Below are 27,416 nucleotides of genomic sequence, written 5' to 3'. Positions count from 1 at the left end.
ATGTACTTGTGACCTTGGAAGTGATTTCTTTTTTCCCTCCTAACGAACGGCAATCCTTTCCGAGCCATATATCTGTCCGCCGGTGTCCATGCCGTCTTCCCATGCATCTTCCGTCGCTTAGCAGCAGCCGGGTTAGAAAGCAAGGCTGAATGACCGAGGCCCCCACGGAAACTGCTGCACTCGGTCTAAGACAAAGAACATGAAAGCCAGTATAGCAGCCGAACACACCACTTGATATTGCTGACCAGGCTGACCTATCACGTTGGTCATCACACTCGTATTCACTATAAAAGATAGTCCATTCAGCTTCTGACTCGCGCGCCTGCTCACACTTGTCGAGTGTCTGTTATTTAGCCTCTAGAATCTACACAGAGCCTGGAGGCCCTCCTTGGTCTTGGAGTTGTATTCTTTGACGAGACTCGCGATCTGCTTGAATTCTGGGACCGAAGCATCGCCCATGCACTCATAGAGCCACGACTCGCTAGTGGTGACGATAGCGCCCTCAGCTCTCAATCTTGCCAATGCAATGGGCACCTCCTCCTTGTTGCAACTGCTGACCGCATCGGCAATGATGTAAACTTTGTGTCCTTCCCTGAGCAGGTCGAGTGTTGTCTGCGTGACGCAGATATGGCTCTCGATACCAACAATGATGACCTCTCTTTTCTCACCACCCAGCTTCTTGAAGGCATCGCGGATCTCTGGTACAAACATGGAGAACGCACTCTTGTCAGCGTGAGCTTGGGTCTTTATCCCATCCGGACTATCGAGGCCAAGCTCGCTGCATGTCTCTCCAAGTTTAGCCCGGAGTTGAGTTGTTGCGAAAACAGGAATGTCAAGAATTTGGCAGGCCTTGAGTAGTTTCTGTGTAGTGCTGATCACACGCCCATATTCATAGATGGCCGAGCGAAACTTTTCTTGAAGGTCACATATGCTAATGGTAGTGTAAGCGGTAAGGTAGTGGTATAGTATGCAGCATTTCAAAGCAATTGAGTGGCCTTACAAGAGAGCCGGCTTTACTGTACGTCTGTTAGTCTGGATAGATGTCGAGGGGTGCACACGAGTCGTAGATACCGAGTCTTCGAGAGGCAGCCATTTTGCTTTGTTCTGGATATTGCGGTTGCTACAATTGGCGTGTATCGTCGTATGCCTAGTTGCTCGCTTGAACAAGGAACCTCTGTCACTTGATATGTGCTATTATTGTTTGTCGATTAATGAGGGATCTCCGCTCTGAGGACATCCCGTCCTTTGACCCGACAAGTCACATCGTCATACCTCCCCCACATTCAAGGCCGAAGGCGCTTCTGGCCTTGTTCCGCACATGGAACGTTTGAACTGCGGGAGGCTTTTGGTCCCTGGGATATCGACGTACAGCGCGCATACAAGCTGAAACAAATGCATGGAATTGTACGACTATACATGTTTCCCAGGGTGGATAATTAGGATGGCCAGTGTGGCATTGATCGATTCAAAGTGCTTGGTCAAAAGTCAATTTCAGCAGTGATAGGCATAAGCTCTTCAGGTATCTCTCAGGTCGTGACGGCTATGGAAAACCGCATGATTGTTTCTCAAGTGCTCTTCTCCGTGTGCACTCGTACGCTATGCTTCCTCTACTTCTGCATCATGAGCTGAACGAACTCGTTGTCTGTCGATCAGCGTCAGCGCAGCCCACTTGTGAGCGATATATCGTGTAGACTTACAGTCAATTCTGCCGTCACCGTCCTGATCGGCCTCTCTGATCATCTCGTCGACCTCGTCGTCGGTCAACTTCTCGCCGATCGAGGTCATGACATGGCGAAGCTCGGCGGCCGAGATAAAACCGTTGTTGTCGCGGTCAAAGACCTTGAAGGCTTCTCTGATCTCCTCCTCGGAGTCGGTGTCCTTCATCTTGCGGGCCATCATGGTCAAGAACTCTGTGGGTACCAAGGCGTCAGCTTCGTCGATTGCGCAATAGCGGTGTTGAGTATGACTAACCAGGGAAGTCGATGGTTCCATTGTTGTCGGCGTCCACCTCGTTGATCATGTCCTGGAGCTCCGACTCGCTGGGGTTTTGGCCCAGGGAGCGCATGACAGTGCCCAACTCCTTGGTGGTGATCTGACCTGCGCAATAGTGTTAACACGGATTGACGTCGAGCGGCGGGAAGTCATGTCGAATAGTCGAATTGAGAGGCGTAGCAGGGGATCGAAAGAGAGGCGGAAGGGGAGTGAGCGACGTACCATCACCGTCCTTGTCCTGTTGTTGAGTTAGCACGAGAGTTGTAGAGAGTAGCGGCGCAAAGACGTACGAAGAGGGAGAAGGCTTCCTTGAACTCGGAGACTTGCTCCTCGGTAAGCGAATCGGCCTGTGTTATGCGTCAGCAAGTGGCATTGTGGTTGTGAGCGACAGCAGGCCGCTCCTGCCCATGGTGGGGCTGAACAGGGAACAAGGGGCAAGGGTACCATTTGTGCGATGTGGGAGAGGTTGGCTTGAAAGGTGGTGGCAGCTGTTGTTTCGAATGGGTATGCGACCAGAGCAGTAAACAAGGAACAGGAGGTGTTGTAAGAAGAGGAGGAGGATGCACGAATGCTTGAGATTGGTGTTTCGGCGGCAGGTGTAGCCTCTCCAGAGTCTCCACAGCGCCCTTCATTTCCAGCTTGCATGCCCACGTCAGCAAGCACCAAGCACCCACCCTGTCCCCGCTGCATCATACCTGTCCGTCTGTTCACATGCCAGAACAACACAACCCTTCGTTTCCTGTGCAGCCGTGTCTAATCCCATGTTGATTGAAACTCTCCTCATAACTGCGCATCATGTGGCGCGATAGAACAAATCTGTACTTATACCCTACTCGCCCATCTACTACTATCTAGATCAAGCTAACCATGTCTCCCTCTCTGTAGCTTCATCTCATATCGCCAGTCCTATTCACATCACCCTACCACCAAAAAGTCACGAATTGCAGGAGGCTTCGCCGACAATGCCGCCGAATCAGAGGAAACCAGAGGACTCATGTCCGCTGGTGCTTTCGACGACCGAGATGCTGTAATCGAAATGGACCGTCTACCGCCGCGCTGGCTCGATGTCCAGGACCAAGTCAACGAGTGGTTGGACAACATCTCCAAACAAATCAAGAAGCTGGATCAGCTATGTCAGAAGCATGTCCTGCCAGGCTTCGATGATGAGCAGGTCAAGAGAAGGGAAGAGCGTGAGATCGAAGCCATGACACAAGAGATCACTAGAGGCTTCCAGACCTGTCAACGAGCCATCCGTCGCATCGACAACATGGTCAAGGAGTCGCACCAGACCGGAAGTCTAAGCAGAGGAGAAGAGACCATGGCACAGAACCTCAAGGTCTCGTTAGCTACCAAGGTCGGAGATAGCAGCGCATTGTTCCGGAAGAAGCAGTCTGCATACCTCAGGAGTACGTGTCAATCCTCCAATTCGAAACACCTCGAGACTAACAACGTTTGCAGAACTACGTGCGCTCGGTGGCATGAACTCACCCCTCGATCGAGCCGCCTCTCCAGTCCAGAACCCGTACACTGACCCCTCCCTTATGGACTCCGAGATCGACCGCAGCTCCGCGCAAACCACTCTTCTACAAACCAAGCAGAAACAACGCTCTACCGGTTTGCACGATTCGACCATTGCCCAGCGGGAACGCGAGATCGAGGACATCGCACAAGGAATCATCGACTTGTCCAACATCTTCCAGGAGCTGCAGACCATGGTCATTGACCAGGGCAGCATGCTGGATCGCATTGATTACAATGTTGAAAACATGACGACTGAAGTCAAAGCTGCGGACAAAGAATTAAAGGTTGCCACAGGTTACCAGAAGAAATCGACAAAGCGGAAGATCATCTTGCTGCTAGTCCTGGTAGTTGCTGGCATGTTCATCTTGTTGATGCTCAAACCCAAAAGCCGCAGCGCTCCAGCTGTGACTCCTGCACCTCCTGCGCCTCCACCCATCACACCGCCGGAGCCTGCTATACGACCTCCGGAACGACTACGGCGGAACCTGGTCTCAGACAAACTCACAGGTACAAGGAAAGATTGGCGAAGGCGGAAGCAAGCATCTATTGAGTTTGCGAGTTTCCAATAATTGATAATGCTATACATTTGATTGCGTTTTTGGTCATTATCCCGATCCAGGCATCCAAGGTTTCCGTTAGGCTTGCTTGCGGAAGTCGTCCGCATTCTGGCAACACTGCCTTGCCATCTCCGTCTGCTCATCTGTCTGGCAGATGAGCACTTTGTGTTTGGATCCAGACTTCGAGATATCCACCACTTCCTTGTCCGCGGGCTTCTTGTTCTTCTCCTCGTCAAGCTCAATGCCCAAGCAATTCAAGTGCTCGACCACACGGGCACGCAACTGACTTCCCTTTTCTCCAATACCACCCGCAAACACCAAAGCGTCCAGTTTACCTCCCATCTTGACATAGTAGCCACCCACAAAGTTCAGAATCTTGTCGACGAAAAGATCAAAGGCGAGTTGACAATTCTTGTCTCCTTTTTCTGCTTTTGAGGTGATGACGCCAAAGTCTGTGGTGCCGGCGATGGCATTCCATCCGCTCTTCTTGTTGAGAATTTCCTCGGCTTCGGTGATGTGCAAGTCCTTTGTGCTGCTGCGGCTGGGCTTACCAGCAGTATGCGTGAAGTGGAAAATCAGACTGGGGTCCACGGAGCCTGATCTAGTTGCTCCGGGGAGACCGGCCAAGGGTGTCAAGCCCATGGTGGTGTCGAAGGACTTTCCGTTGACGATGGAACATGCAGAGGCACCACTGCCGAGGTGAAGAGCGATGATATTCAGGGAGTCGATGGGTTTGTTGAGGGATTCTGCTACTGATCTGGTGATGAATGCGTATGAGAGGCCGTGGAAACCGTATTTGCGGAGCTTGTTGTGCTTTGCCCGCTCTTGGTCGATGGGATATGTTCGAATGTGCTCTGGGATCTGAGGCATGTGATGTTAGACCAAATCCATGTCTTTGTTCCACACCAGACTTACCGTAGAATGGAATGCCGAATCGAAAAAGGCAATGTTCGTTGCTTTGGGCAGTTGCTCGTGAACAGCTTTGACAATGGTCAGGGCACCTGCGTTGTGGCTATGATATCGATCAGCTATGTCAAGATATCCTATGCAAGAAACTTACAGAGGTGCAAGATCAGACAGCTCCTCGATGTGATGATAGGTTTCCCTGTCAATCCTCGTAGGCTTATCAAAGTCTCCTCCGTGCACCACTCTGTGGCATGCAAACTCAATGTCCTCCTTGTTCTTAAGCTCTGGCAGACCGTCATCATTCATAAGGTGCTCGAGGATATACTTGAAAGCGTCTTCCTGCGTGTTGACATCTTTGATCTCCTGGTCTTTGATCTTCTCATCTCCACGTTTGTATGTAAGTGTTGAGGGAGGTGCAGTTAGACCTGCGACTGATGCTTCGGCGAGCTGAGAGGGCTCGGCATCTTTGGAGCTTCCTCTGAAGACAGAGACTTTGACTGAGGATGAACCTGCGTTGATCGAGAGGATGACTTTGGACATTTTGATATGAACTCTGCTCTCTCCGAATGCAAGGATGCTTTTGCTGGGTTGCTGGGAGATGTTTTGTGGCATGAGAGGACCAGCAGTGACGCAATCCGGATCGTCATCCGGAGTACCCGAGTTCAGTCGACTCACGTCGATGGTAACACCCTGCCTCCAATGACCATGTCATCACAATTCGCTGGAAGTACACTGTTAACTACACAGCTTGGAAATTTCTGAGAATGTAGTTAACTAGAGTGTATATACCATATGACATATCCGGCAAGATGTTGGAGTGGTCATCGTGGACAAACACGAGAGACTTTCCACTTTCCGTGGTCAAGACGGGCTACTCATGGTGGCATAGAATACTACGTCCAGAACATCAAAGTGCTCATGAATATGATGCAAAACATGGACCACGGCCATGGCTTTTAGAACAGAACCCAACATTGCCTCAACTAGCGAGTTGTACATACTATTTTAGCTCATCTTAGATCAGGTAGTGTCTATTTCGATAGGTCATGACGAAGTCCTTCAGGCTTGTTCGAAGAGTTTGACATATCAGACCTCAAACGCATATGACGTGCCGTCTGTCGCTAGAACAGCTGACAGTTGCATAATGTTTTCGTTTCATAGCGTTTCGAGACTGTTGGTGAGCTTGGTTGGCCGTGAAGACCGAAGAGCCGACATTTCTACCGTGAATGTGTTTTCTATCGTTCTTATCATCATCGATAGTTTACGATAGCGAACACTCTTGCGTCCCGGCAATCGAGCAGCAGAGAAAAGAATGCGTTTCAACAATGGTTGATGGAAGAGCGAATATGATATTAAGAAGAGGGTACCTGCCTTAGTCTCGATTCGACAGCACGCTTGCAGATGATCGTTTCAGCTTCGGGCTGATCTTTATGTGCCTATATGAATTGTTCTCTCCGGCTGCAGATATTGGTCTCGCGTGATAGCGGGTGAGAAGCGGCTGGCAGTCGGCTATCTGTACGAATCCATCAAAGGAGACATGCGTTGGCTGATGTTGGGCTTGATAGGCCAAGCCGGCCTTCCTCGCTCGTGCCAAAGGGGTCGTCAAAAAGCAGATATTGCGGGGATTTAAGGTTAAAGCTAGTGAGCGTGAGGGGTTCGAGAGAAGTTCAGAAGCAAGATAGAAGGACGTATACGAAGACGAGAGTTGTGTCGAAGGAAGTGACAGACGTCTGAACCAATACAGCCTGGCTGAAGACCATGCAGACCAGAATGTAATGCGAAACAGAGATTATTTGCGACATGGATAAGAGATGAGATATGGCGCAGCACATCAAATCAAGTTTGATTGAGGCTGGACTAGGAAAAGTTAGTGGCTTCGCGTCTTCTGGGGGTGCCGCGTGCTCATGATGGACTCGAGACGGCATGAATCTCGCACGTCGCAGATGTCATTGATGGTTGCAAGTGGAGAGAAGCAGATGGAAGAGGATGAACGTTAGCCAGTTGCGCAGGCGATGCAGAAGCGAAGAAAAGGACGGGCACAGCAACAAGTCTGCGGCAACGGGTCTACTGGCGTTGGCCGGGCTGCCACGAGCTGGTCGTTGGTGTGGAGAGGGGACAAGAAGGTCGAAGATGGGAAAGCTACGGTGGTTAGGCCTGCCTCGATTGCACGCCACAACTCAAGCCCCCCTTCTCCAATTCTGCCCACGAACGACGTGCTGGTTGCGCCGTGTCTTGCGACGACATCTGTTGGCCGCGTTTTCTCCTTCACATCTGCTGCTTTTCAAGAAACTCTCTTCCTTTAATCCACGCGGTGCTTCCTGCTGCGCCTCCATTCTCCTTCATTCTTGCCTCGAGCGCATAAGCTCAGAGATCACACTCGCTCTGGAGCAGGAGCACATTTATACCCACCCCACGCGTACATTACTATAATACCGCTGTCGTCGTCGTCTTCGCCTACTTCATACAAGGTCGATTCTCGAGCCGCCCATCATGCTGCGGCCAGCGACTCCGCTTTCTATCCTCTTCTTCGTCGCCTTCGTCTTGCTGTTGCTAAGCACCCTTTCGACGCCCATTATCCAAGCCATCCCCTTGGCCCAGTTCGATGGTGTTGATTTTGGTGTCTTTGGTTATTGCCAGAATGGAAAATGCAGCGGCATGAGAGTCGGATATGACACAGGTATGCTGCATCTGACAGCCTGCGACAACACCCCTTTCTAACTCATATTGTAGACAAACTCTTTTCAGCCGCCGACAACAACGAGTTCTCCTTGCCGTCTAGTACCCGAGCCTCGCTCTCGTCCATCCTCATCGTCCATCCCGTCGCAGCTCTCCTGACCCTCATTTGCTTCGGCTTGGCTGTGGCCGCTCACTTCCACTCGCCCGCCCACTCTCCTCGCTATCTGCTGGCTCTTCTCATCCTGACATTCCCCACCCTACTGGTTGCTCTCTTGGCTTTCCTGGTCGACATTCTGCTGTTCGTTCCGCACATGCAGTGGGGAGGATGGATCGTTCTGGCAGCCACCATTCTCATCATTGCCTCGGGCGTTGTTACCTGCGCCATGAGAAGGACTCTGGTATCGAGAAAGGCTCGCAAGAAGCGTATTGCTGAGAACGCCGAAATGAATGGTGCCAACTACTACAACAATATGAACAATATGCAGAATGAGCGCCTGATGGCCGATGAGCTGCCCAGAGCAGACAGTCCTCCACCGATGAACGGCACGTTCGACAATAACAAAGGGCCTCAGTTTGCATCCTTCGAAACCAAGAGCAACGAAAGAAGAAGTGATGACCGTGCTCCACTCAACGCTAGAGCGCCGTCTCTCCACAGCAACAATACTGCTCCCAGCGCTCGTCCTATGGACGATGAGCTTCCCCCGATGCCTGCTCAACCCACTGATCCTTACAACATGCAACAGAATGCCCAGCCTCCGATCATGTTGATGCGTGAAACTTCTGATGGCGCACACGAGTCTCAGAATCCGAACCGTATGGGACCTCCTCCTCCTGGCTATGGACGTGGCAGAGGCGGCTATCCTCCTCGCGGAAACTTTGGTCCTCCTAGAGGTGGCTATGGTCCTCGTGGCTCATTCGGCCCAGGCCCGAGGGGTGGTTACGGTCCCGGCCCTGGCAGAGGCGGTCCTCAAGGTATGCGTGGCCCACCACCTCCTGGTTGGAACGGTCCACAAGGCAGAGGTATGGGCCTCGGTCCTGGTCCCGGCCCTATGGCTGGTCCAATGATGGGTCGTGGCCAGCGCGGTCCTCCCCCAGGCTACAGCAACGATCCTCTTCCTCCTCCTGGTGTCGGCCCCTTCCCTCGCAGAAATGGCTCTCCCGAGGACGGTGAGATTATCGGTCAAGCTATCGAGATGGACGAGAGGACTGGTAGTCCTGCCATCCAATCGCCCACCAACTACGGTGAACACAATATGCCTGGAATGGTTGGCGCAGGTCAGCCCTTGCCACGTCCACGCAGAGACATTACGCCCGTCAACCAGAGACAACCCAGTGGTGGTGAGCCAGTCACTCCTTCAAGCATTTACTCAGAATCGTAAGTCTTCCGAAGCCATGTTTATCGAATGCATTCTGACTCAAATTACAGGACATATGTGCAGCCACGAGTTGGCTGGGACGCACCTCCTGTTCCCAGACACGCTCCCGCACCGGCGGCTCAGATGAACTCTGTACCTCCTCTCTCGCCTATTCAAGCATCACCAACAAATTCTCGTCACAGACGCGCTGGTTCTGAATCATACTACGAAGACGTAGACCCTCGCTTCGCTGCTCCTGACGAGTCGTCTATGGTGGGCGCTCCGATTCCAACAACCTTGACTCCCGGTCCGCAGATACCAACTGTGCGTCACCCTACACCCGATCGCCTGAACTTTGGTCAAGATCACGAAGGGCCTACTCTGCAAAGAGACGGCTCATACGAGAACATCGAGGGTGCACTTTCTCCTGCCATGTCCGATACCAGTAACTTCACATCAGTTAGTCAGCGTGGTGTCAACCCCAACTGGCGTCCGCCACCAGGCTACGGCCCAGGGTCGGTAACCGGCGCTCCACAGCAGCGCAGAAACGAGCAAAACGATATGATTCTTGGGCAAAACCCAGACTTTATGTTGCCTGGTATGCGCGGCCCATCTCGAGGCGGTCGTGGTAGAGGAGGAATGCCTCGTCCCAACCCCACTGGACTGACTCCTCCTGGTCGTTACCCAAGTGCGATGTAAGGCCATTGTTGCCAAATAATGTTTTATGTACTTTTACCTTTCTGGATGGGGGCTGGCCTTTTTTCGATTCTAGACGTATACCTCTTTTCATGTATGGTTTTGATGGGTTGGCGAGGAGAGAAGCAATTCGAAGAATAGCCAAGCTGCTTCTAAAGCACAGCATGTTCGGTTTGCTCATCGAGCAAAAGTACGATGCGTTAGTGACGAATGAGAGGACTGAATGATATGTAGATGTTGGCAAACCCAGACACAATACTTTTCAGAAATTGATCCTTGACATGAGTGATCAAATGCTAGATGCCTAGAGGGAATACTTCCGACGATGAGGCGAGTCTATACAGAAGAGCATGTGCAGTACATTCACAACCAAAATTACTTGATCGTGATGACCATGTGTTGAGGGCCGGCATTCAGAAGAAGACAGAGCATACCGCATGGTGAAGAAAAGAGTGAAGAGCCAGATCCATCGAAGAGCGACGTACTTACAACTCTCAACAGATCACTGTGTCTTTGTACAGAATGTGTCGATGTTGGAGAGTGTACGGTCAAGGAAGGAGCGATGGTGGAGCCGAGTATCTACCGAAGCTGCCAAGACCGAAGCGGTCGGGCGACGCACTACCGCGAATTTGCAACTCCACGCACTTGAGAATTCTCGACAGCGACACGACCGACCCTCTCACAGCCAGCCGCACAGTCGATACTTCAAAATGAGTTAGTCGCTGCCCGTGTATTCTGCTCGAGCGATGGGATCTGGATAACTAACACTCTGCGCGCAGCCAAGGGTACTGGATCTTTCGGCAAGCGCCACAACAAGACGCACGTTCTGTGCAGACGCTGCGGTATGCAACTCCCATCACCGACCACGACGACTGCGTCCGACCAATCTCCTCCGGAACCGAAATGCTGACGGACGACCGAATACAGGCTCCCGCTCTCTCCACGTCCAGAAGCACACTTGCTCCAACTGCGGCTACCCCAGCGCTAGCATCAGAAAGTGTACGTTTTTCCGATCCCATACCTGCTCCTCTACCTCCGATCAATACATCCTCGACACTACCTTTCTGGTCTACGAACAACCGACCGACGTCCTTCGACCTATCAATTCCACGCACCCGAACCATCATACATACTGCTCCCTTGACACATGAGAGACACATATTCTGACATGCATTGCAATACAGTCAACTGGGGCGAGAAGGCCAAGAGAAGAAAGACCACCGGTACCGGCCGCATGCGCTCATTGAAGCTCGTCTCCCGCAAGTTCAGCAACGGCTTCCGCTCCGGCACCCCCAAGGGCGCCAAGGGCCCCCAGAACGCCTCCGCCTAAACGATGACCTTTTGAACGGGGTTGATCAAAATTATCTGAAATGACACAAAAACGATAAAGCGCGTTTGTTGCAAGGTCAGGCAATTGATTCAGGGGAGTTTCTTTTTATCGGCATTAGGGGCAATGAGATTCCAAATTTTTGCACAACCAAAAAGTCGATGTTTCCCAACTGGTCAATGGTCTTTTACCATGTGGCTGGCCCTGCCGAACGGGAAGGATGAGAGAAATATGAAGAAAATGATATAAACTTCATCTGGCTGTCCAAAAACAACCTCGAGACCAAAGCGAGAGAAGATGCAGAAGTGGCTTTTGTTTCTACGAAAGCCCTTTGCCTAGACAAATGTCGTATGAACTGTTCTGAAAATGACCTCGCTTGTGCTCCCTTGCTTATCTTGTAGGCTCTATCTGGTGTGAACGGATCCGAGTACTCGATCACCTTGGTGGACTGGTCCTGAACACCTCCACCAGATGACTCCCCTGACACTCTTCAACCTGGACACCACTATAGGTTGAGTTCAGGCCAAAGGTATCAATGTTATCTCGCACTCCAACGTTCTTTCTTTAAATGGCTCGCTCGAAGACCGACCCTTGCTTTAGATCCATCAAATTCGTGGCTCTATACACTACTCTACTATTCTCCTAATTTTGTGCTGTCATTGACAAAACCGCTGGAGAAGATCTGGGAAACATTGGAGGAGGGAAAAAAGTTGAACACATTGACTACATCTACAAGGAGGATAGGATGACGACACACGAATTATGTCAGACCAAACCTATCTAAAACGTCGTCTGTGCAAGTCGGCTGGCAGCATTTCTCGCATCGATTCTATCTTCGTCGTCCTCTTCCAAACGGCCCAGGCTGCTTGCACTGCTAGTCGCGCGTTTCCTTCCCGTCGTGGCTTCCTCAGCTTGCTCGGCTTCGGCGTCTTCAGGAACAGTACCTGTACCAGCAAAGCTGCCGCTGATACTGCGGTTCAGACCATCTGGTCTGCGTGGAACACCACTCCATGCATCACCCTTGGGTCCCTGACTGCTGGCAAGACTGGTGCGACGGACCACGGGATGGGCTTCGCGCCCGAGACGTGAGAGACCGCCTGATGCGTCGATGTTGCGGACGTCTGGGCGGACCTGCTCGAGTGTGGCTAGGGTGCGGCGTTCTGCTTCGATCTCGCGCATGACGTATTCGCGGAGGGCGGCGCGGAGGTCAGAGGTTGTACGAGCGGCCCAGGCACGACGTTCGTGGACGAGATTCTCTGTCACGCGATCGGTCTTTTCCTTGAGGTGCGACTCGTGCGATCGGGCTTCGTCTAGAGCGGCGAGAGCTTCGTCGACCTTATCGCGCTTGACCGAGGTTGAAGACTTCAGTCGGTCGACGGCACTTGTCTTGCTGCGAGTAGCTTGTTGTGCTTGGATCAGCTCGCGCAGGAGGATGTGACGGTTGGTGAGAGTTTCCTTGACGATGAAGGCATCGCTGGAGTGGTATTGCAAGGGGTCGGCCAGGGTGGTGGCTTCAGCGGTACCCTGAGCAGCGTGGTAGTCGCCAACAGCTTGGACAACCTTGCCTAACTTCTTGTAGGCATTGGCCAAACCTGTGTGTGTTTCCTGAACCTGCATGTGCCCCATCTTGACACCGAAGTCGGATTCTGCCAGACCAAGAGCTACAAAAGTCAGTACGTAGATCGAATATCAGAAGATGTAGCTGCCTACCTCTACGCGACTTGACGACCTTGTCAACCTTCTGGCCAAGATCCATGGTTCCGAGATAGAAAGACTTGACGACAGGACGAGCCTCGAGAAGCTCGGGGGTGTCATCAGGAGGAGGAGCAAACTGCTTGATGTACTTGCGACGAACACCAGTAGCGGGTTGCTTGCGTCTGACAACAGGGCTGTAGCCAAAGTCGCTCTCGACAAAGAAGACCATCTCCTCATCGCGCATGAGAACGTTGTTGGAGCAGACAGTGTTCAGCCAGCGCTGCATTGAAGCCTTGACTCTTACTTCATCCTCCTCAGTACCAACGCCAGCAGCAGTGAGCGGAGGGGGAACGGCGGGTACAAAGGCGTCGGGGTTGGACGAGATGAGATGGTCGGCGAACTTGACGAACTCGGAATGGGTACGTCGTACATCGCGGAATTGAGTGGTGCGGAACTTGGGCAAGTTTGTCTGGATATCGTGTCAGCTGAGTGCAGGCAGCACTTTGTGGTTGCAGCATACATAGACGTCGAAGCGCAAGACGGGGTCCTTGCGACCGGTTCGCTCTAGAGCGGTAATCTTGGCCTGAAGCTTGTACTGTTTTCGCGGTTGTTGAGGCTGTAGCTGCTGCTGTTGTTGCTGTTGCTGATAGCTCTGTGGTGGTAGTTGGTGTTGCTGCAGGTGGCTATGCTGCTGAGGGGGGTGTTGCGGACGAGTCTGGTGGTAGCGCTGAGGCTCATGGCGGGTCGAGTTGTCATAGGGCTGCGACTGAGGCTGTTGCGAGGAATACTGATTGTTCTGGGGAGGTAATTGAGCGTTCTCGTCGTGGTGTTCGTCGTCGCCGTCAGGAGCCGGAGGCTGGTGTGTGAACGAGTTGGTAGGCTGCGCGCCGTGGCTATTGTTGGGTTGCTGGAAGGTAGAGCGGTCGTGCTGGGGCGATGAGGCCCACGGATCACGACCTGCATCGTTGGCTATGGCCGAAGAATAATCCATAGTCGGTGTTCGAGGTCTGGCTGGTCGCTGGAAATGCTAGTGGTCGATGGAGCGCACCTGCCCGAGACCATGACATCGCACCTGCCCCAGACCGGCACCTGCCAAGAGCCGAGGGCCGCGAACATGTCCATCTCCAAACTGGTGCCTGTTGATTTTTCCACCAACTTGCCAAAAGTCATCTTTTGTTTTTGCTGCAGGTCATTGATCTGTTTATTGTCTGACAATTGCTCTGTGATGCTGTTAAGATCACAATGGCCGTGTCGCCGTCTTCACCACAATGCTAAGTCTCTTGCATCCATAATTGCTAGATCTTTTGCCTCTTATTCACCCCGTCGCAATGATCTAGCCACAACAAAGACTCGTAACATTGGCATCATAGCCCATATCGATGCGGTACGTCGCAACATAGACTTTTTCGGAATGTAGGTACTGAGTCTGGAAAAGGGTAAAACTACAACCACAGAGCGTATGCTCTATTACAGTGGCTTCACTCGTAGACTGGGAGGTTAGTATATGCATTTGGCTATCCCTTTTTCATTCTCGTCGTTGCTCTCTGTTTTCGGTCAGTTCAAATTTCATGTGCTGAATATTCCTTAGATGTCGATGAAGGTTCTACCGTAACGGACTTTTTGCCTGCCGAACGTGCTAGAGGAATCACCATTCAATCAGCAGCTGTTACCTTCTCCTGGCCACCAGCGGCTTCGTCAGCTACCAATCTCTCGTCGGACAAGATTGTCTTGCCACGCTCTACCCAAAGCCATAACATCAACCTCATAGATACCCCTGGTCACGCTGACTTCACTTTCGAAGTCCTTCGATCTTTGCGTATTCTGGATGGTGCTGTTTGTATTCTCGATGGTGTCGCCGGTGTCGAAGCGCAGACTGAAAAGGTCTGGACTCAAGCAACGCAATACCAAATCCCGAAGATCTTGTTCGTCAACAAGCTTGATCGCGAGGGCGCTGCTTTTGCGAGAACCATATCTGAGATAGGTACACGATTACGTGTCTGGCCCGCACTGTGTCAAATTCCATGGTGGCGGCCTGGTGATCTCAAGCTTCAGGGTGTCGGTGATGCCGTGGGACTTCGTGCTTTGCTCTACGAAGAAGGTGGTGACGGTAAGGCACTCAGGGTGTTTTCCCTCAAGAGCCTAGAAGCCGACAACTCGGCTTTCGCAGAAGAGATCAAGAAAGCAAGAATTGCTTTGGTTGAACTGCTGAGTGAGCATGACGATGAGATGGTTGAGAAGTTCCTCGAGCACGACGAAGATCATCTGGCCATCCCGTCAGTCGATATCACAGAAAGTCTTAGAAGATGTACCTTACAGCAACCACAAAAACTTGTGCCTGTGTTTTCAGGTGCAAGCTTCCGCAATGTTGGTGTCCAGCCACTACTAGATGCGGTCGTGGACCTCCTTCCTTCGCCACAGGAGCGACCGGATCCTGAAGCTAGTGTCGGTCCTTCCAAATATGGGTTGAACGATCTCCTTTCGGGCAAGACTGCTTTGCCCGCAACGATCGAGGCCAAGAAGCAACCAAAAACCAAAGCGCTGGCTGCGAGCAAGAACATGTCTATCATCAAGAGTCTTGAAGCCTGTGCTCTGGCATTCAAGGTAGTCACCGACCCACGCCGAGGTGTTCTGGTTTACGTTCGAGTATACTCTGGGTCGATTACAAAGAATGCTCCCCTTTTCAATACTAATCTCGGCATCACTGAGAAGGCTCCTCGCCTGCTGAGGATGTACGCGGACGAGGCTGTCGAGATCTCCTCCATCGAGGCAGGTCAGATTGGAGTCATCCCCGGATTGAAGTCTACACGTACAGGCGATACATTGATTCTGTACAGCGGAGTGAACCCAAAGGTCGGTCCTCCTTCACCGATAAACACTTTGCAGCTAAGGCCGATCACTGTTCCCCCGCCTGTCTTCTTCACGAGTGTAGAGCCAAACAGCTTGGCTGAGGAGAAGCACATCTCTGAGACGTTGGCACTCTTGCTTCGAGAAGATCCCAGTTTGAATGTGAGAGAAGATCCTGAAAGTGGACAGACTCACCTGGCTGGTATGGGCGAACTTCATCTGGAGATTGCTCGCGACAGACTCATCAACGACCTCAAAGCAAAGGCCAGAATTGGCAACATTCAGATTGGCTACCGCGAAGTCCTCTCCGCTCCTTCATCCGATGCATCTGCAGTCTTCGACAGGGAAGTGGCTGGTAAGGCATCTAAGGCTGGATGTACTGCGAGCGTAATGCCATTTGAGGAAACAGAGCTGGAGACAGCTGACGACCACACACATGTTTTCGCCTTACTGGACAACAACTATCTGGTTCTCAACACCCCGACGCTCTACCCAGATGGTTCTGCAATCGAATCTGAGCTCCCTCCTCTACCCTCCACCCTACCAATGCAGATGCTTCAATCAGCCATGCAGACAGGTGTTACAGCAGCCCTCGCCCGTGGACCATCGCATGGCTATCCTCTCCACTCAACCAAGATTACCATTACCTTCGACCCCTCTGAGCATCTCTTCCAAACCACCAATGCCGCTGCCATTTCTTCAGCTGCTCGCCTTGCTGTACAGAAAGCTTTGCGCGAGGCAGCAGACGCTGGATCCGGCACCGCATTGATGGAACCCGTCATGAACGTCACAATCACCGTAGACGAGCCTAGTCTTGGAGGCGTCGTGCACGACATCAGTTCTGCCAGAGGAGGACAAGTCGTATCTCTCGGCGCTGATGACGAAACCGATGCTTCAGGAGACGACATCGAGATTGATCCGACTAGAATCTACTCACCACCTGATCCATTCGGTGGCTCGGCGTCAAGTATTGGCGCAGGATCTGTCAGTGTAGGAAGCCAGACGCGTCAGATTGTAGCAAGAGTACCTCTCAAAGAGATGGTGGGATACTTGAAACACCTGCGCAGTCTGACCCAAGGAAGGGGCACATTTGTGATGACGGTCGATCGGTTTGAAAAGATGAACCCCCAGAGGATGAAGCTTGCGCTATCTGAGATGAGTGGTGGCTTCTAGGTCAAATATTCTCAGCTGTATTAACATCAATGTAGACACAGATCTTTTGTTTTTGACCATGTCTAATCATCAAGGGGGATGACCCTGCCTTTCGATTGAAGCCCTCCCAGGTTGTGTTTGTAGGTCATAGGCAACGTGATTCATATCACGAGATACTATGGCAGACTCATAGAGCTCTGTCGCAGCTCAGCATTCTTTTGTTGTTGCCGTCAAGAGCCGCTGAGGGAGGAATCTAGTATTTCTTGTTCTGAACACAGCTTGTACATTGTAGCCTCGTCACATTCTCTGTGTGTCTCATTCCAAAATACACAACAACAGTCCAAAGCATCATACCCAGTGTATTAGAACAATCGATATCTTAGCATGACCGAACCATTCATTTTCATAAGTAAATAAGTCGCTTTGTCATTCCGATTCGTTGTCGACTGAGCAAAGTAGAGCATCACTTTGAAAAGTGCCTGACTTACGTCATGACATACATTCAATCAACTCGCAACACCATGCGTCTTTACCTTTACACTGCACACACATGCTCCTCAGATCAGCTCCATTTACTGTCAACGTCAACTTTTCTCGACAACTGAGCAGATTGCCCACAAGACATACATTCAACACCAGAATCATGAGCACATTCACACTGCCTGGCTTCTCACCCGAGTGCCCAGTCCACTTGACTAGTGACCTCACAAAAGAGCAATTGCTTTCCTTCCCAGCCTTCAAGACATGGTCAGAAACTCTTCAACATTCGCTCAAGCAACAAGAATCGAAGAACCACACCTTTCACGACAAGCCCTACAAGCTCCGAAAGATCGACATTCAAAGCGTCGACTTTTTCGGCGGAGAACGAATCGGGTTCATCAAGTTCAAGGCAGAAGTGACAAATGATGATGGAGAAAAGTTCCCTGGCTCTGTGTTTTTGAGAGGAGGCAGTGTTGCTATGCTGGTAAGTGTGCACAGTACAAAGGTGACAAAGCCACAACACGTTTCATTGACAGGTTTCACAGCTTATCCTACAACCTGATGATGTGGACGAGGGCTCTGAAAAAGACAAGCACGTACTGCTTACCGTACAGCCCCGTATCCCAGCTGGATCGCTCTGTTTCCCAGAGCTTCCGGCGGGTATGTTGGACGATGCAGGTACATTCTCTGGAGGAGCCGCCAAAGAGATTGAAGAGGAGACGGGCCTCAAGATCAAAGAGGACGAACTCATTGACCTAACAAAGCTCACATTTGGCCATGAAGACGAGACTTCGGACGGAGAGAAGTTGCAAAAGGCAATGTATCCTTCTGCTGGCGGCTGTGATGAATTTGTGCCTGTCTTCCTACACCAGCAGCGCATTCCACGCAAACAGCTCAAGGATTGGCAGGGCAAGTTGACAGGACTGCGCGATCACGGTGAGAAGATTACGCTGAAGGTAGTGAGACTGGAGAACTTGTTCCGCGAGGGAGGCAGGGACAGCAAGGCATTGGCTGCTGTGGCTATGTACGAGGGCCTGAGACGTGAGGGCAAGTTGTGAGAGAATATGCATATCTGGTGATCATGATGGTCGGTACCAGCTTCAGATGAGCAATCTCATGTTGACTTGAGAGCAACCAAGTCTATACTGTATTTCAAAACAAGCGAAACAGATACGAAGCAGTGGTTTCTCATCTCTTTCGTGTCAGTGCAAACGGCAGCCTTGTGATGATTGAGAATGTGACGCGAATAGGCAGATAATGAGGGTGGAGTTATCAGGCGTCAGGTGTTTGTTATCGCCGGGGTGCCCCGCTCATCAGGACAACCCTGATGATTCACCCACCGCTCTGTCTTGTCTCGCATCCTCCACTCTGTTTCCCTCCTCCACCTCGGATCTTCATCTCCAATCCTCATCACCAACACACACAACCATGTACTCATACATCCACAGCGCGCTTGACACAATACGCGACTACGCCAAACCCTCGACCACCTCCAACTTCCGCGAGACGGGCAAGCTCACACCTGACGAGTTCGTTCTGGCTGGAGACTTCCTCACAAGCAAATTCACTTCGTGGTCATGGTCTGCCGCTGCCACCTCTGCTCAGCGTGTCTCGCATCTGCCTGAAAACAAGCAGTACCTCGTCACTCGTGGTGTCGAATGCAAGCGACGCCTCAACGACGACAAGTTTGCTGGCAGGGAAGGCCTTGACGACTTGGTCAAGGAGGGCGAGACCTTCGACCCCACTGGAGACGACGACGATGGCTGGTTGAGAACCGGCGGTGATCTCAATAAGCCAGAGTCCTGTCCAGGCGACATCCGTACCGTTGACGATGATGGACATGTCGAGCAAGATAGCGGTGACTACGAAGAAGATGTCCCCGATATCGAGGATGAAGACGATGACCCTGAAGCCATCATCCGCGACCCCAAGGCTCAAGACGGCCAGACCGAGTGAGCCCATTTTCGCCGTGACGCTTCATCAAGCCATCGCTAACCTCTTGACTTCTAGTACCCGCCGCTACTACACCATCTACATAACCTACTCCACATACTACATGACACCACGACTCTATCTCTCCGGATACTCATCCTCGAATGAACCCCTCCCGCCCTTGGCCATGATGGAAGACATCGTCGGCGACTACAAAGACAAGACCGTCACCCTCGAGGACTTCAACTTTGTCTCTCCGCCCATCAAAACCGCCTCCATTCATCCCTGCCGCCACGCCAGCGTCATGAAAATCCTACTCGACCGCGCCGATGCTGCTCTCAAACTGCGAATCCAGAAGATGAAGAATGGACAAGAGGTTTCGAGTCAAGGTATGGAGGGCTTGGTTGATCAAACCAGTGGACTGAGGTTGGATGAGGATAAGAAGAAGAGTGAGGAGAAGAAGAACGATGAGTGGGAGGTTTTGACTGATGAGGGCAAGGATGACGAGGTCGCTATTCGCATTGATCAGTACCTTGTCGTCTTCCTCAAGTTCATGGCCAGTGTCACCCCTGGCATCAACCACGACAACACCATGGCCTTGTAGATGGACGAGTTTCTCGCAGTCGTCTGGCAGGCACTCACTCTACTCATATACCAGGCGTTGTTTTTCTGTTTCGTGGTTATTTTTTCGGAGAAGAAGGTGATCACTCGTAACTTTTGAGAGGGGTGGGAGTTTAAGGATTCACGAGATCAACGGCATTAATATAATCAAACAAACCAGAAATGATTCTACATCACAAAAACTCAGATATCCAATCATAATTTCAAGGAACTTCTCATTATGCCAAACTAATCGTGAGAGAGATTCATTCATCAAGACCCAGGCCGTCAAAAAGGGTGTTCGGTATCATAAAACCCAAAAAGCATACTTCTCGCTCGGTTTCTACTGTTTCAACTAAACGATAGTCAGAGCGGGTCTTCCAGAACCCAAATCATTGCCTCTCTCAAAACTGCCACCGTCTGTTTTTCACGGGCCTCAACACCTCTTTGTCCTCTGTCTCTGCCTCGTAAATCCTAACCTTTTGTGCGAATATATAGAAGCCACCTCTTTTTCCAATCACTCGATGCAATTTCCTTCTCACCGCCATGGTTCTTGCATCCAACATGCCCACAAACTCTGTGTCTTCTGCATCTGTATCTTTGTTGCGACGATGCAGGGACAGATGGTCGGGAGTTGAAGGCGAATTGAGGTGAGAGTGGTAGGATGGCGTGGGGGGTTGAGTTGCTTCCTTGTGTATGTCTCTCTTGATTTTTTGATCAAATTAGTATGTGATGATCTTGTGGGGGGAGAAAACAAGAAAGACGGAAGGGGAGAAGAGGGCTGTGTTGGAGGGAAAGGAAAAGGGATCGATCAATGAGAGATACATACCTCAGAAAGACCTCTCTGCCATGATTCCTCTACTTCTGCAAATGACGTCGGTGCTGCAGAGGTATAGAGCGTGAACAATGATAGTATGGTGACGAAAAGTAGAAGTCGTGATAGCTGTTTCGGATTCATCCTTGGCCTCAGGTACGACTGGGATAGAGCCTCGTGGCAAGAGCCTTATTTTCAAATATTCAGGCTGGAGAAAGAGTTAGGGAAGCCCTGAAAGCTTGACGAGATCACTTCCGAGTCGAAAACAAGAACCCAAAAGGTGAGAATGATTGTAGAGGCTGATTTTTTTTTAACTTCTGCCGAAACCAGAGAGCAAAGGACCATATATCCATCTTTGACATCCTTACTTTTCTACCAGAGTCGTACAAATTACATGCCTGTCTAGCCTTGCCGTAGCCTGATCTGGAGACCAGTGCATGTAAAAGAGGTCAAGGACCTGACTTACCAGAAACACGGCTCGTTGCGTGTCAAAGCAAAGGGTCGCGACTATCGAGTCAAGTGTCAAGCATCGTCAAGCAAAACATGTGGCACGCGTGCTCTATTCTCGAAAGAATGTAAGACGTTGCATGTGAAAAAGCGTTGAGCTCGTGGGAAGATTAGGAAGAAAGGCTTGACAGAAGCAAGGGATGAAGTGGTGAAAAGGCCACCAAGAGACCCAGAACATGTTCTTTGCATTCCTCAAAAGAAGCCCCAGCAGTTCCTGCTGTTTCTATCTATTGGCAATCGCTGCCTGGCTCTTTTGTAGCACGTTGAGGATCTAAAGATGTGGTGTTGTAAAAGGGGGGTATCAGTATGGGAACCGGAAAGTGGCTAAGCCAAAAAGAGAGCAAGAAAGGAAAAAAAAAAAACACCGAACCCAGAAAATCTATTTTCTCTTCTCCCTTTCTATGCAAGCGAATAGGAATCTCTAATGCAAAGGCTGTGATAAGAATGAAATGAAGCAAAAAAGACTCGTGAGTCAGAGACACATGGTAACCAGCCCATGCTTGTTTCTGAAAACAAGAGAGTCGTCCTAACGTCTCCATCCGCATCCACCCATTGAGCCAAGGGGTGCACCGAAATTTGAACTTGGCTTTGTACGGAGTCGGATACCCTCGTCTAGATTGCCCTTGTCCTTGCTTTCTGTAGACGTCGATTCGGTCTTGTCCCTGGACTCGTCGCTGGCCGAGTCGACTTTCTCTCCGGGAGCAGACGAAGGTTCGGAAGGTTCCTCTTCTGCAGCGAGAAGGGTGCTTTTGCAGACCAGAGGTTCGTTTTCTTCTGGATGCTCAGAAATGTCCTTCAGTTTTGCATCCAGCATGTCCATGGTAAAGTTTTCGGCGCCCGGGTTGCATGGTAGCGAAGGCATGTGTAAGGGCCCTTTTAGCGGGCGATCCTCATCGGCACCGTCATCCTGTGACATGACTTCGTTCATAAGAGTATTCGAGCGGGTTGGCGTGTCGGTTACCTTGTCTGAGCGGGTACTCAGGGCAGGGCTGAATTCACCGGGATGGGGGGCCTTGAGAGGAGTATGACCGGCATGTCTCCTGTTGGCGGGTGGCGGAGGGCTGAGGATGTTGCGGGTGGCTGGTGGAGAAGCCGGGAGATCGCCCTGTAGTACCTCCTCTAGAGTCGCATCATCATCGAAGACAGAGGCGTCTTGTAGGGTGGGTATGTCGATATGAGCAGGAGCAGCGTCTCTCTTGATACGAGGCAGTTCCGGAGACAAGCGAGAAGTGTCGACTTCAGTTATGCTGGGAAGTTGGGGAGCAGCGGGCCTCGCGCCATTCTGAGGGGACATGGCAGGACTGCGTGCTGGGCTGTAGAGTGGTGTCAGTTACGCGTCTGTGTTGGGTGTATTGATTGGAGGGTACCTTTGGCCATTGGGAGACTTGAGCAGAGCTTCGAGGGCACTGACGCGACGATGCATCCTCTCTCGCTCCATCTGCCAGCTCTCACGCTCGGCAACAAAAGCTTGGTTCTGTAGACGCAAGGCTTCGTTCAGCTTGTCGAGCTGGGCTTGCATGTCGTCCTCGGTGGGAGAAGTGGCCAGGAAGTAGGGCGACGAGACCTGCGACAATGACTGCATGACCAGTGGGTTGGCCGACGGAGCCCAGAGTGCATCATTGGACGTCCTTTGGAAGGCTAGAGGCGGCGACCTGGGCGGTCCTGGTTTGGTCACTGGCGTGTCGAGGAGTACAGAGTCCATTTTCTGGTGCCTGAGGTAATCTTTCGGCGTCGTAGCGGGTCTGATAGTGGGGGTTTACGGGGAGTGGAGATGGAGAGTCGTGTCGGGTTTGTATGGAGAATGCTATCGGATGTGGGTTGTAAAAGGTGGAGAAGGGAGACGAGCACCGAGTCTTTTGCGACGTGGACATTCGCAGTGTTGATCGTTTCCGTGTCCACAGCAGATGCGAATCTTTCTGTCGTTTCAGAGCGCGATTCACGCTGACGGCCTCGCGCCAACAACCGAAATCCCATGACGACGAAGCGCCGATCCCCGCCATTTCCCGCTAGATTTGGCTCGAGCAAGACAACTCGTCCCTGCAGATCTTGTGCGGCCAAGCCTCTTCCACACCTTCTTCGTTGCCCTACTGAAAAAGCCTCCTGTACAGCTGCCCAACTCTATTCCTTCTTGACTTAGTTTGCTACAAAGCCTGCCTTCATCCCACCTTGACATAGTTTGCAGGAAAGCTGCCCACCACCCCGTTGAGCTCTCCTTCCCACCAGTCATCCGTCGACCCAGTCTTTTTCACCACTTTGATTCTATCACCCTCTCTGAAAGCCAGGTCTCCCGACCCTTGACCAGCAAACTCATACATGGCCGTAACGAACTCACCTTGCGATGATGGTATTCTCTTCTTAGGCGGAGGTGGTGGAGGCTTCTTCTTGCCCGTGACACTGAACGTCCCTGAAGACGTCGAAGTCCTGCGCTCTCGGCTAAAGTAGTCTGCCTGCTGCGATGTGGAACAAGGTGTCAAGAATGGCGTCGACGTCGAGCTAGGTGTGCTGGAAGCAGAATACACCGGGCGGGGTGCTCCACCGTTAGTGTTTCCGTCCGGCGTAGCCATCGGCGTAGGTTTGGAGCTCGAGGGGATTCGTGGTTTACTTCCCATGTCAACATTGGGAGCGGCCCCGGGTCGAGGTGGCTTTACTGGAGGGGCTTCTTCGTCCTCGTAGTGCGAATTGAGTGTGGCCTTGTCCTCGTAGTGAGAGTGCAATCTGGTACTAGATGATATACGACCAGGTCTGGGAGGCTTCACAGGTGCTTCCTCGTTGTCGTCTACAGCGGCTGATCCAATGCGCAACTGTCCTGGCATACTAGGCTTAGGCAGCGAGCCTTGGCTGCTCGTTCTCCTGGCAAAAGTTCCTCTGGCAGTGTTGCGTAGACCAAGTCCAGTGACAGTGCCTTGCTGCTTGTCAGGAAGACTCATGGGTTGGTGTATGGCTTTGCCAGTCGAGATAGTCCTGATATTACGCTCGAGATCCTCGCGAAATGGTGTGAACTCGTTTTCAAATGTCGAGACGACCTGCTCCAGAGCTGGAGCGGGTGAAGGCAGTTTGTGCGTCTGGCAATATTCATGGAGTTGCGTATACATCTGGCCCACCAGCTGGTATTGAATCATGATCTGAATGGCAAGCAGATGTGGCAGGAGTGTTGATAGGCCGTCCAAGACAGGAGGCAAGATTCTCCTGAGCTGCTCGTCGGCAGCTTGGTACTCCTAGAAAGTCTGTGAGTTCTCATCCAATCCAAATCGGCATGTAATCACTCACGGCGTTGGAGCGAGCAAGATCGCCCTCGTGCTTGACCAAAGCATTCTCTTCTCTGACAGATCTTGTCTCCTTGCGCTGAGCGGAGTCCACGCGCGAATTGTAACGCTCATAATCAAGCTGGCAAACAAGGGTTAGTCAACAGAACCTGTGGGACGAGTGATTGATCCGACCGACCTTCAAGTCCTCTCTTTTTTTGATCGCTTTCTTGAGCATCTTGAGAGAATCTTTAGCATCCATGGCAGGCCTAAGAAGTTTTGGTTCGATGGAGTTGATTTCATTGCTCAAATCCTTTCCAAGATTCGAGTAAATTGACTGCAAATCACTGGCCTTATCCAGGTATCTTCGTGGAGTGGGAGCAGGTTTGTGCTGCATAGGATTGTCCGGATCATCTTCGACTTCGATCGGCTTGTACAGCAAATGCAATGTTTCGGCAACAAAGAGCTGTGTTTTCAAAGTTTCGTCCCAAGCATCGCGCCATGATCTAGTCGCGTCGATGAACTAAATTTGCCGGTCAGTTTCTGTACAATCACTTGCAAGTACAGTACTCTCGTACGCTGCCAAGGGCTAGGTCTGCGGTGCTGAACTCGCTAAGAATGCCTCCGACATCTGACCTGTCGGCAGACCGCTTCATCAATTTACCGAACTTGCGCTGCACATTCTGCATCGTGAATGATGGAGCAAGAAGAAACCAATACAAAGAGAAAAACGAGTGAGAGGACAATCAAGTTGAAGGATTCCGAGAATGGTCGGTGTTGAGACTACGTGTATTGCGAGCGGGGCCAAGGCTTTCGGCCTGGCAGAACCTGGCAAGCGGGTTGTAACTTGCAAGGCATTGTCCACTAGTCATACCATGCATTCACCATGATATAATGTCTATATTGCGCGGTGCTGGGCTGCTTTGAACACAAGGTCCAAGTGGAATCCATGTTCATTTCATCTCGCGGATGAAGTCATGAAACTGGCATGGCTTCCTGCGCAATGTTCAATTGTCTATCACGGGCGGAACGTGCCCTAACTCCGCGAGAGTGACGCGTGACGACGCGCCAAGAGCAGCACTTTCCTTGCGGCGGGCGGCCATCGATCGCGGCTTCCCAAATGGTCCATGTAATTACTGCCTGCTCTCGACTTGGTTGCAGCGACGCCTCTCGAGCCTCAAACTGCTCACAATTTCTCTACGCAATGACGGATTCGACGACCGAGATACCAGACCACTATCGAGGATCATGACGGCAGCAGTCCTGCGTAGTTCGCCAAATCTCGCGGTCCCTCAGACTCAGAACACTGCTCCAGTTCATGAATTCAACTGCCTTTACACCCACGACTTAAGGCGAAAGCAAAAGAGATGGCAAGATGGCTTTTTGCGCTACCATACTTTCAACAAGCGTGTCATGGTCTACGATGTTCCTAGAAATTTCCTCGGCGACCTTCACTGGACCAGCGGCGATGACCTTCAAGAGGGCGATGAGATGACCCTTGAGAAAGGTGCCATCATGGTCCAAGTGTTTGAGAGGGTAGGTACCATACAGACAGACCTCTCAGACTTGTTGCACAGAAAGGACAAGACTCCGGCTAAAAACCCCGCCTCGTCACGAATGCTCATACGACCGGGACCATCACATCCTACCGTTCCATCTGTCACTCCCAGGACTCCTCATGCTGTTTCGACAACGCCAATGAAGCACAAGTCTCTCAACACTCTGCTTGGAAGGTCAAGACGGCCCATTGGCAAGGCTTCCCTTCCCACAGAATCTCCCTATGAAGCACGAATCAGGGACTTGCAGGCTGCTGAAGCCCAGGATCAAAGAGAACCCAAACGACAGAGGCTTGATTCTCCAGTCCAGACAACACCCACGGCGGCAAAATACCGCAATCAGATCTCTACTCGACCGCGGGCTAATCCTGTCTCCCGCCTGAACCAGGGGCCCGAAGTTATTGAACTTTCTTCCGACACTGAGGATGTCTCGGCAGCGCAAGCTGCAAGTCGTGCCGTTGATGCTGAACTACTGGCAACGTCCTCTCCTGCTCGTCTGCTTGACAGTCCGGCGCACCACCAAGTACAGTCCAACCATTTGCGTCCCACCGATAGACGACCGACAGCAGCGAAGCCAACTGTGGTCGAGTCTCCTTCGGCGAGAGCATCAGATCGGCCAAGACATGTCGACCCTGTACCTGCGCCCAACACCGCCCGACCAAGGAAGGAAGTCAGTGTTTTGCGAGTTCCAGCAACGAAGAAGGTCGCAGATGTCAGAGCTGATGAGCCTTTGAGAAAGGAACCACCATCCGTGGTCAACCCCGAGTCTCAAGCGCGCGGAAAGTCTCTGAAGCTTGTCGGTGGAGCCCCGAGAAAGATGTTACTGTTCCAGTCACAGAACTCGCGTCCGTCAAGCTCTGAGACTATGACGGAAGGTGCTATGCGCGGTTCAGTGAAGGAGCCTTTGAGAGTGGAACCTGCAGTCGATCAAGACCCCGAGAGTTCAGTGTTTCAGAGACGCATACAAGAAAGGCTTGCAAGGTTCGAGGAGAAGAAAAAGAAGAAGCCTGTCTTTCAAAGGAGTTCCTCAGATGTGACTGAACAGCGCCCTGTTGTGGACAAGGGTACGAATGGCACTGGCCTGAGAAAGACGACTTCTGTTGTCTTATCACGAATAGACTCGCCTGAAGATCCTTTGCTCGCTGATTTCCAGCTTGGAGATGTTACTGCACAGGATTTTGATGACCCTATCTTCGATGACGCTATCGCTCAGCCATCTGTGCGACCAAGCAAAGAGCAGTCGTCGCGACCAACCGATAGAGCGACCAGCTCGATCAACGCAAGGTCCTTCAAACCTCTGGTCGTCAAACCACCAGCTGTCAAACCTGCGGTTGTCAAACCTCCGATCGTCAAACCAGCCCCTGTACTAGCCACAAGAGCCGCACAAGCCATAGCAGCAGAACAGAAGAAAAACGAAGACATTGGACCCTGGAGCAAAGAAGCCTTTGATCTGATGGACTGGCGGCCACCGAATTTGCAGACGAAGACTGCAGAGACCACGTGAGTCCAAAGTGTGCGAAAAGTTAGCATTGTCACTATGAGTTTGACGAAGGAAGGGGGGAAA

At 51.6% G+C, this 27,416-nt stretch overlaps 13 protein-coding genes across 13 annotated transcripts; 7 read left to right on the top strand and 6 right to left on the bottom strand.

Annotated features, from left to right (window-relative positions):
- Positions 1-357: 357 nt before the first annotated feature.
- On the bottom strand, positions 358-1,093 carry M436DRAFT_73327 (Isochorismatase hydrolase; the record flags this gene model as incomplete). Its single annotated transcript, XM_013571324.1, has 2 exons — positions 358-931; positions 1,059-1,093. 2 exons carry the CDS (start codon positions 1,091-1,093, stop codon positions 358-360), a joined length of 609 nt encoding a protein of 202 aa, XP_013426778.1.
- Positions 1,094-1,607: 514 nt separating this feature from the next.
- On the bottom strand, positions 1,608-2,637 carry M436DRAFT_82463 (EF-hand; the record flags this gene model as incomplete). Its single annotated transcript, XM_013571323.1, has 6 exons — positions 1,608-1,642; positions 1,698-1,910; positions 1,972-2,097; positions 2,215-2,230; positions 2,283-2,339; positions 2,437-2,637. The coding sequence occupies 6 exons, from the start codon at positions 2,635-2,637 to the stop codon at positions 1,608-1,610; spliced, it is 648 nt and encodes a 215-aa protein (XP_013426777.1).
- A 150-nt stretch (positions 2,638-2,787) lies between these two features.
- M436DRAFT_82462 (t-SNARE) lies at positions 2,788-4,082 on the top strand (the record flags this gene model as incomplete). Its single annotated transcript, XM_013571322.1, has 3 exons — positions 2,788-2,810; positions 2,878-3,398; positions 3,451-4,082. The coding sequence occupies 3 exons, from the start codon at positions 2,788-2,790 to the stop codon at positions 4,080-4,082; spliced, it is 1,176 nt and encodes a 391-aa protein (XP_013426776.1).
- A 66-nt stretch (positions 4,083-4,148) lies between these two features.
- Positions 4,149-5,516, bottom strand: M436DRAFT_48624 (acetate kinase; the record flags this gene model as incomplete). Its single annotated transcript, XM_013571161.1, has 3 exons — positions 4,149-4,931; positions 4,986-5,082; positions 5,131-5,516. 3 exons carry the CDS (start codon positions 5,514-5,516, stop codon positions 4,149-4,151), a joined length of 1,266 nt encoding a protein of 421 aa, XP_013426615.1.
- A 1,950-nt stretch (positions 5,517-7,466) lies between these two features.
- Positions 7,467-9,706, top strand: M436DRAFT_73323 (pali-domain-containing protein; the record flags this gene model as incomplete). The annotated part of the gene is made up of 3 exons (XM_013571321.1): positions 7,467-7,653; positions 7,707-9,027; positions 9,079-9,706. 3 exons carry the CDS (start codon positions 7,467-7,469, stop codon positions 9,704-9,706), a joined length of 2,136 nt encoding a protein of 711 aa, XP_013426775.1.
- Positions 9,707-9,898: 192 nt separating this feature from the next.
- Positions 9,899-11,033, top strand: M436DRAFT_73322 (60S ribosomal protein L37; the record flags this gene model as incomplete). The annotated part of the gene is made up of 4 exons (XM_013571320.1): positions 9,899-9,902; positions 10,483-10,545; positions 10,631-10,702; positions 10,888-11,033. The coding sequence occupies 4 exons, from the start codon at positions 9,899-9,901 to the stop codon at positions 11,031-11,033; spliced, it is 285 nt and encodes a 94-aa protein (XP_013426774.1).
- Positions 11,034-11,810: 777 nt separating this feature from the next.
- Positions 11,811-13,716, bottom strand: M436DRAFT_73321 (PX domain-containing protein; the record flags this gene model as incomplete). Its single annotated transcript, XM_013571319.1, has 3 exons — positions 11,811-12,691; positions 12,741-13,194; positions 13,228-13,716. The coding sequence occupies 3 exons, from the start codon at positions 13,714-13,716 to the stop codon at positions 11,811-11,813; spliced, it is 1,824 nt and encodes a 607-aa protein (XP_013426773.1).
- A 234-nt stretch (positions 13,717-13,950) lies between these two features.
- On the top strand, positions 13,951-16,742 carry M436DRAFT_73320 (ribosome-releasing factor 2, mitochondrial; the record flags this gene model as incomplete). Its single annotated transcript, XM_013571318.1, has 3 exons — positions 13,951-14,109; positions 14,161-14,221; positions 14,314-16,742. 3 exons carry the CDS (start codon positions 13,951-13,953, stop codon positions 16,740-16,742), a joined length of 2,649 nt encoding a protein of 882 aa, XP_013426772.1.
- A 622-nt stretch (positions 16,743-17,364) lies between these two features.
- M436DRAFT_48663 (NUDIX family hydrolase) lies at positions 17,365-18,259 on the top strand (the record flags this gene model as incomplete). The annotated part of the gene is made up of 2 exons (XM_013571166.1): positions 17,365-17,685; positions 17,747-18,259. The coding sequence occupies 2 exons, from the start codon at positions 17,365-17,367 to the stop codon at positions 18,257-18,259; spliced, it is 834 nt and encodes a 277-aa protein (XP_013426620.1).
- A 370-nt stretch (positions 18,260-18,629) lies between these two features.
- M436DRAFT_73318 (uncharacterized protein) lies at positions 18,630-19,737 on the top strand (the record flags this gene model as incomplete). Its single annotated transcript, XM_013571317.1, has 2 exons — positions 18,630-19,153; positions 19,212-19,737. 2 exons carry the CDS (start codon positions 18,630-18,632, stop codon positions 19,735-19,737), a joined length of 1,050 nt encoding a protein of 349 aa, XP_013426771.1.
- Positions 19,738-21,580: 1,843 nt separating this feature from the next.
- M436DRAFT_82455 (uncharacterized protein) lies at positions 21,581-22,756 on the bottom strand (the record flags this gene model as incomplete). Its single annotated transcript, XM_013571316.1, has 2 exons — positions 21,581-22,367; positions 22,422-22,756. The coding sequence occupies 2 exons, from the start codon at positions 22,754-22,756 to the stop codon at positions 21,581-21,583; spliced, it is 1,122 nt and encodes a 373-aa protein (XP_013426770.1).
- Positions 22,757-23,210: 454 nt separating this feature from the next.
- Positions 23,211-24,985, bottom strand: M436DRAFT_48412 (uncharacterized protein; the record flags this gene model as incomplete). The annotated part of the gene is made up of 5 exons (XM_013571123.1): positions 23,211-23,634; positions 23,857-24,269; positions 24,322-24,438; positions 24,496-24,819; positions 24,875-24,985. The coding sequence occupies 5 exons, from the start codon at positions 24,983-24,985 to the stop codon at positions 23,211-23,213; spliced, it is 1,389 nt and encodes a 462-aa protein (XP_013426577.1).
- Positions 24,986-25,544: 559 nt separating this feature from the next.
- M436DRAFT_73315 (uncharacterized protein) lies at positions 25,545-27,356 on the top strand (the record flags this gene model as incomplete). The annotated part of the gene is made up of 1 exon (XM_013571315.1): positions 25,545-27,356. One exon carries the CDS (start codon positions 25,545-25,547, stop codon positions 27,354-27,356), a length of 1,812 nt encoding a protein of 603 aa, XP_013426769.1.
- Between the last annotated feature and the right edge of the window lie 60 nt (positions 27,357-27,416).

Source organism: Aureobasidium namibiae (genome assembly GCF_000721765.1).
Source record: "Aureobasidium namibiae CBS 147.97 unplaced genomic scaffold scaffold_10, whole genome shotgun sequence".
Taxonomy (NCBI): domain Eukaryota; kingdom Fungi; phylum Ascomycota; class Dothideomycetes; order Dothideales; family Saccotheciaceae; genus Aureobasidium; species Aureobasidium namibiae.
The sequence above is the reverse complement of the archived record's forward strand: the minus strand, read 5'-3'. Positions and strand labels throughout refer to the sequence as shown.